This window comes from Acyrthosiphon pisum, chromosome X (genome assembly GCF_005508785.2).
Source record: "Acyrthosiphon pisum isolate AL4f chromosome X, pea_aphid_22Mar2018_4r6ur, whole genome shotgun sequence".
NCBI lineage: Eukaryota > Metazoa > Arthropoda > Insecta > Hemiptera > Aphididae > Acyrthosiphon > Acyrthosiphon pisum.
The window spans coordinates 1,937,167-1,945,814 of NC_042493.1; the positions used below are offsets into that span (position 1 = coordinate 1,937,167).

Here is an 8,648-nt window from a genome sequence, read left to right on the forward strand (position 1 = left end):
AGATACAAGATACAATTGTATCTAAGATACGTATCTTAGATACTTGTATCGAAGATACTGCCCAACCCTGCATCCATTCCAACAGGCTGGAAATTTCCGCGCTAGTGCTTATTTGTTGTAGTAACTATAAATGCAGTAACCTTTCAAATGTAAATTGTAGTTGTATGATAGTCAGTATGATATATAAGCACTAGTGTTAAATCTCCATCTGTTTAATTTAACTTTAATATTGATTATTGAGATAAATTTCGGTAACGCTCTACATATAATGGGTATGCAATGCCATAATTTCGCGATTCTTTTACTAATGATAAAAAGATAAATAAAGGGGGGGGGGAAATATGCGAAGTAGCATACCTAGTATCTATAGTGCCCTAATTTCGGTAGACACTTTTCAAGTATGGGAATCTAGATGGCAACAAAACTATCTATAGCCGTGTTGATACACAACCTAAATCTATTTTTAAATCTAAGGTTTGAAAATGTAATACATACAAGATCCCTCATTAGTTTGTCTACGGACAATTTCAAATTTAAATTTTTGTAGTTTTTTTTCTATAAATATCAATAAAATTATATTTGTTGGGTCAAAAAGCGTAAAAAGGGTTAATACAAGGCTCCTGATATATTGCTACAATAGCAGTTGAAAATTATTAAAAATACATACGCCCATTTTTTTTAAATATACATTTAAAGTTTGAATTTTGACAAATCATATTTAAAAATTATTTTGAAGTTAAAAATTTATAAAATGTTTATTATTATTGTTAAATAATTATTTTGTAGTAAAAAATTTATAAAATGTTAAACTTTTTATAGCTAAGGATTGAAAATTAAAAACAAGGTTCAGCGTAAATATGTTACTATATAAATTACTTTATTCACAATTATATCATCAGAATAATATCATTGAATTTAAATTTAACACAATCCATTACAGTGACTCACTTGTAACCTACTGTTCAGCTGAGCGACACCCATTTACCCACCTTTTTTTCGTTTTTTTTTTCTAAAATGTCAATAAAATTGTATTTGTTTATTATTTTAAAGAAAGTCCATATGATGTAGTGTGCGGGCGGGCCACAGGTTTGTATGATAATTAGTGTTTATATACCTATAAGGTAGAATATTTAGAATATTATAATAAATTGTGTTTAGTTTAGAAACATAAACAAAAATAAAAATAAAAATAGGAAACTGGTTTTTGTTACATATTCCAATTTTTCTTTTAAGTTAATTGGTAAGGTGATTAACTCGTTAATTTCACATGTTGTATCGTGTATACATATCTGAAATACAAGATAGATGTATACCTACCTTTATACAAGGTAGATGAAAACTTTGAAAAAGTAAAGCCATTTATTTAAATATATATTTTATTATAAAAGTGATTATTTTTGTTTTATTAAATAAAAAGTCTGGCAAATACTTTTGTGAGTAATAAAAATGCTCTATCATTGCACAAGTTTAGTTATCAATAATTCACAGTAATGGTACTAGCACAGGTTAATTATAAAATCACTTTGAAAAAATAATATATTAACATAGATTTTTTTTAAATATTTTGTCGACTTTGCTTATTTTATCCCTTAAAAAGTTTTACTTTTTCTGTGCATTAGCAATGTATTAAGTATTCACTTACTTATCACCAATCCTCCGTCACTAATAGCTAATTCTTTGAGACGATTTATATCTTGGTTTTTATCTTGTAATATTTTGTTTAGTTCATCTACTTTGCCTTTATAGTTCTCAGGCACTTCATTCATAACTGTAAATTACAATTGCAATCAATTATTAAACAATTTTGAATCTCTAAAGTTTAAAGTAGGGATGGATTGTATACTTCAATAAGTTATACTTTATTTATTATACACACAATTTGACACCAATTATTTTAATGCTAAATTAAAGACCAATTAAAATGCAAAATTAATTTTCAAATGATAGTGGTTAAAACTTATTATTTTTACCATACTCGCATATTAAAATAGTTGTCTACTTACATCTATAAATAAAAATAGATATCTTACATTCACAATAATCCATTTTCTGTTATTTTTAAAATTATAGTGAATTGACCGATTATATAATTAGATAAGGTTATTATCCAGGATATCTGGAGGCTTTTATAGATATTTTAATAACAAAGCAAGTTATTTAGCAAGAATTTTCTATAACAATTAAAATATTAATAAAAAAAATAAAATTTATTAAAAAAATTCTTATTTTAAAGTTACAGAATTAAATGGATTATTGTGAACATAAGATTCTCTATTGTGTAAGACTGTTAGATAGAAACAACACATTGTAGGTGTCCTCATAATGAGTAATTTTCTTTTTTGATCTTGTATCAAATCTTTTTTAACCATTAATATTGGCTACACAAGTGTTGTCAATTCTAGGTCTAAATGAAATGGGAAAGATATGAAAGATTGTTTAACGCCGAGTTACTGAAGTGGCAGTGTGACTTAAAAATAGTGTATTTCTAATTTATGAGCGATATTATCAATTAATAAAGATGTTGTTAGTAATAAATTAAAACACAAAAAAAGAACTACTGGCTGCATTAAAAATAATGATAACAATATTTTATATTATGATAGAATGAAATAATATTAATCACCTATACAAAATTATACAATAGAACAAGCTATAGAATGTTGTATAAGCTTAATTATAAGTTTAAAAATAGCATACTCTCTGAAGTAGATCTTTATTTGTCATTATGTAAGCTGTGTCAATTAAAACATAAAACAGTTAGAAAAGGATTAGTTGTGAAGACGGGGAGAAGCTCATAATATTTTAGCATGTGTTTTGGAAGTTACAGAATATTAGGAACTTTAAGAAATAAACCAGTTACCTATTGGTTGATTGATTATTTCATACAGTTTTAATAATTAATTTGTATTTGCATTTTTTGTATTCGTTTGCATAGGTATTCTGAAACAACTTTATGTTAGACCGCAATTTACAGTCTGTCATAAAAATTTTGGGTTGACATTTAGAGGAAGTAAACCAAGAAAAGTAATTGGGTTTAAGATCTATTGCCACTCAAGAAACAACTGGATCTACACAAGGCTTTATTGAATGAGCATGTCCAACAAGATGTCAAAATAACCTATATAAGTTTTCAAAAAAAAAAAAGTATTCAAAATTTAAAATTTCATCCTAACCTTACAGTGTTGTAATAAATAAATACTTTTTGTTAACTTAAATTTATTAAATATAATTTATATATTTATTTTGTAATAGAATACTTTTAATCATATATATTTTGTCTTAACTACATTTAAAATAAATTAAAAAAAGGGTAGGTATTGTATTTTGTCTTTAAATTGTACGTACATTTTTGTATTTTCTAAAATAATATAGTATTAATAATAATTAATAACTGTGTACTACCACACAAATTCATTTTAATTTTTATGAATGCATTATATTCTGTAATATTAAATTGGTACTTTGTAATAAATATTTTCTTGTTCTAATAAAATTAATTGATTTTGGTTTATACTCCGCGCCACGAGAGAACGCATACGGCGGCCGACCAAAACACGTTTTTTTTTACGCATTCCCACCACTTTACCAGCACGATCGCCACCCGTCGGAGCGCTTTGGAGCACAGCGATTTTGTCGGCAGGTGTATGCACTGCGATTATAATAACAAACAATTTTTTCATCACGTTGTTAGTCGTAGTATAGTATTATTATGATGAAAAAAAATGTATTTTCCTTATCTACAGATTACCAATTTGTTGTTTATCATTAATTTATGAAATGCCTAATTATTTATACATAATACTTAGGAAATGTGTGTAAAAAAATATATTGTACACTTATTTAAAAATCACCAATTATTATATAGAATTTATAGGCATTTTATAATGTACCAATATTTTATAGAATACCGCTAACAGATACAAATAACCTAACATCATAGGCATGCGTAGACCTGAATTTTGGGAGTGCCTACAATATTTTTGGGCCCTTTCTTAACAAGGCATGTACATATTTATCAGTAGTAAATAATTAGTAGTACCAAGTTATATATTCCTTTTGATCTAAGTAATATCAATTTCTAAGATAATATTGCAAATGTTTATTTATTATTTTATTATTTTATATTCGTACTATTGTAGTCAATAACAATTAGCTGTTATAATTATCATAATAAGTTATTCCACGCAAATTAAAAACATTTTTTTTTATCACTAAACATGATTTTTTTAATCACATATTTTAGAAAAAAATACATTTTATTCTAGCAAAATCGGTTAAAATACAAGCCCATATGCTTGGGGACTTAAAGCAATTTTAGGGCCCTAATTAGTAATTACAAAATGTTGGGAGGGGGGCAGATACACCCAGCATCCCTAATGCCCACGCCTATGCTTGTCATATAAAATAAAAATCCAATTAGGATTTCAGTATTTCATGAATTAAAAATTCTATTATTGATATTTATTCAAAATAATTTAAGTTCAAGAACATTAGGTCCTTGTTTAATGTAGTTGCATTAGTTAGATAAGTAGTTTTTAGCCAAGGCAAGGGTGTCTACCACTAATGTGAGCTTCAACGTTGAATTTTGATTCAATTAGTCACATTTTGAGATACTGTTTATAGAACATTCAAGTTTTATCAAACTTGAAGAAGAAAATCTAAAAAAAATTGTTTTTATCTTATAAAAAGATCTGCTGAATCTTGAAGACTTAAATAATCAAAATGATAACTAAACAATGAAAAAAAATGAGAATTATTTCAAATTCCAAAAGAGAAAATAATCACATTGAAGATCACATCACTTATCTAAAAGTATTGAAGAAGGGTTAAAGATAATTGAAGAAAAAGATCAAAATTGTAAAACAAAATAATTTGAAGGTACTCCCCAAACGCTCCTTAATTATTATGTTAGAGAGATAATTAAAACAAGAAAAATTATCTTAATTATTTTTATTTAATTAATTAACTTAAATTATTCATGGAAATACATATGTACTAAGTATATCTTATATGTAAAAAGAACTCGCATTAAACATTTTCTTCACATTGTGTTTTTATGAACAATTTGATAATTTTGGCTATAAACATTATTGATATTTGTAATTTACAAAATTATTATCTTATAAATTAATATAGGATGATTATAATGACAGGTGGAAAACATTTATGAAAGATAAAATCAGAATAACAAAATACAAAAATATACAAATATGAATTTAAAAAAAATACATTAGGCACATATTATGTGAGTTATATTAGGGAAATTTAAAGTATTCAAAAAACCTTGTATTACCTACATTATCATCTCAAAAAATACAGTTTAAAATCAGTTGTAAAATATTTTTAATTTAAGATATTATTAATTAATCATGACAAGCGTACAGAACGTGTAAAATAATTTATAAGATGAAAAATATGGAAAAACATTAGTAAAAGATACCAAAAACATACCTAATAAATCAAAAATTGCACAATTAAATTCATTGATACATAATTCAAACTTTGTATTAAGAAAGCTGTTTTACAGTAAGCTAAAATTTGTATTATTTAAGATGATTTAATAATAAAATAGGTAGTTGTTTATTTTTACACATCAGAATCACACCATTTTCCAAACACCACAGAACGTGATTTAACAGGAGAAATTAAGGTATCATTAATTCTACAATAAAAATGATTAAGAATAAGAATAACATTAGGTTATGTTTACTCATAAGGATTTTGTTATTGCTTAAATTACTAAGTCAGCATCTTTATATTAATTTACCAAAGTATCCGAATTGAAACGTTGGTACTAGTAAATATGCTATATAAATATACTATGTAATATTTGTACTAGATAGTTAAATATTAATAATAATAGAAAAAAATTCATTTGTGCTTACCAATTAAGATAGTACTAGTAAAAGTCTAGTAATAGTCTAGAGGGAAATTGTACGCAATCTGTTCCAAATTGAGTGGATTGTACCGATAAATACAGATGAATACAAAGAGTAGAACCAGTTGTTAGCCAATTAATAACTATGTTTGTTTGTTCAAAAACAAAAACTCCATGTGTTTAATTATGAGAGTTGTGGTATGTACCTAGGCACCTATTCCTTAAGTTATAAAGTTTTTATGAATAAAATATTATTTTAAATTTTAAACATAATAGGTTAAAATAAAATATTTAAAAAGGAAAGATAACTTCAACTCAATGAAATAAAGTTAATAACAATTAACTGTTTTTAGGTTCTACCTGGTTCTATTTACTACATACCTATAAACAATATTTAAACACAGTAAAATAATTTAAAATTCTATTATATATGCATTTGTTTTTATATTTTCACTAAAATAGTAACTATAAGATATCCTCAAAGATATCTAACTTCAATCAAATAAATTTAACTTTCACTTTTAAGAGGACGCCACACCCGCGTGCGTTGTCTCCGTCTTACAAGCGAGTGACATAGCAAATTGACGACCAGCAGATCACGTTTAGCTCCGTTAGTTTAAAAATTAAACTATCGTAAAAACCAACATACGAACACAGATAATGTTCTTACCATCAAGTTTTCTGATAGGTAGATCAAACCACTTTAATTTTTATACCAACAGAGCTATACAGAGACAACACATGTGGGTGTGATGTCCTCTTAATAAAAACAAAAACATATATTATGTACATACTTTATAATATTGTATGTTAAAGGTTATTATGCAAATATCTCAAATATCTAATTAATATAGTATAATAAGAAAAAAGAAAAATGGTTGTGTTGGTACCTATCATGTTATTCGGTTCTAGCCCTAAGCCTTCAATTATTAATTACTATTATTATACTGTACCTAATATATACGAGTACAATTACTATTTGAATAATCTGGGTTTGTCCGTGTGTGGATATAAGTGTATCTACCTAGGTAGTAGGGTTGAGTGTATTTCATTTTTAGTCTACCTCAGTTCACGGCTCAAATCGGTGTCAGTGTAATAATACCTATAATCACAACCACAGGTTGCGGATTAGATTTAGCACTTGGTATAAGTATACTTTTAAACTAGTTAGGTAGTCTCTAAACTTTTCTGATATATTTAAAACCAACATTTGAGATTTTCCATCGAAATCAATCGAGTTGTTATTGTGTATATAAGTTACAAACATATATTTAGTTTTAAGATGTTAATTTCTTTAATTTGAGGCCATGTAAATGCAACAATTTGATGCATGCTTTTACCTCGTTATAGTGACCGATGACCATTTATAACAAAAAAAAAACAAATTTCTACTATTAGGTACTATTATAATTTACAACCAATGGCAACCATTTATAAATATAATACATTTAAATTTCTCCCATAAATCCAAATCCAAGTCGGTTCTGGCTAGGCGATAGTGAATCAGAACAAGTTCTTCTTTATAAGTACATAAACAACTTTTTAATGAGATTTATAAAGCCACCCTTGTTTTTCAAACACCTCACTCACCTAGTTAACGCCGCCCTGATTGCAAGGATGTAACATTCTAAATTGATTTGATGCAATTTATATGAAATAGAGTTAGGTACCTACTGGTAAACAATTGGAAAAGTACCCGCAGCCAGGTATCAAGTAATCAAACGTCATGATAGTAGAACGGAGAAAACCGATCCTCTAGGCCCTAGAGTCCAATCACATAAACATACTCACCCTCGTAAAAGTCCACCTTCGAGTAACTGGAATCAGAGGAATTGCCGTCAGAATCTTCATGGTCTGTCATCGTCGCGGATGTTGGAGTGAAGGTTCGAGCGCCAAATAAGTGTTTTTAGTCTCTGAACAATAATGTGGAGCGGTTTTTGCTGTGGCCTGTGACGGTTTTCACGCGTCGTTCGTCTGGGAAAACTCGAAATCGCTTTTACTCAATGGGACGACACTTGCAGCCAACGGACTGACTCGTTGTTATCCATTTGTCGGTTGATGAGCGGGTAGCGGGTCACCACTAAAATTATTGTTAACGTTATTACGTGGGTACCTAGGTATTCGTGTTGTTATGATATTTGTATAATACTAGTTATTATATAGTGTTGTTATTACGGTTATTGCTCATTACTCAGTATTATATTATTATTATTATTGCGATATTTACAAACGGTCGACCACTACAGATTACAATATTTTCGACTTGTGCTGTATCACCATGGACTATATACAACACCGACTATAAGATAATAAATAATAATCTAGTCCGCGAGACGGTTACGTCATGCTTATCAGTCCCGCGTCCTACCGATCTGCCCGCTCACCGATCCCCACTTCACAGTCCGGCTAACCGCTTCACGCTTACCGTTCCCCGCTCACCCTTTACGAATCGTACAGCACGTACACAACGCATAGAGTAACATTACGTGTTTATGACACAACACGGCGACATGGCAAAGTACTTTGGTACTATTAAACACTGATACCTAACTGCCTACGTCCGATTATTACTTATTATTCAACATCGACAATACAGTATAATATTGTTTATCTACCTTGATGTTATAGAGTATAATAATATTAATATTTAATATTATCATTATAGTCTAGGATCGATATTGTGATTTTATAATATTATCAGGAGAGTGTCACAGGAATTTGCTATTATTTTTTTGTTTCTCGCAAATTTGAAATAATTGGAAATCTAATT

General features: G+C 27.9%; 1 protein-coding gene across 4 annotated transcripts in view; it reads right to left on the bottom strand.

Moving 5' to 3' along the window:
* Nucleotides 1-8,648, bottom strand: part of LOC100162379 (TBC1 domain family member 20) — a 19,762-nt gene that overhangs the window by 4,432 nt on the left and 6,682 nt on the right. The window contains exons 1-3 of one of the 4 annotated variants that reach the window (XM_008180007.3): nt 8,054-8,179; nt 7,670-7,958; nt 1,643-1,768 (exon numbers count right to left, since the gene is read on the bottom strand). In XM_008180007.3, the coding sequence (XP_008178229.1) occupies nt 1,643-1,768; nt 7,670-7,739 (196 nt within the window). In that variant the 5' untranslated portion in view covers nt 7,740-7,958; nt 8,054-8,179. Of the gene's footprint in view, nt 1-1,642; nt 1,769-7,669; nt 7,959-8,027; nt 8,180-8,648 lie in introns of those variants that run through there. The other 3 variants (XM_029485843.1, XM_029485844.1, XM_008180010.3) reach the window with 3 other exon arrangements.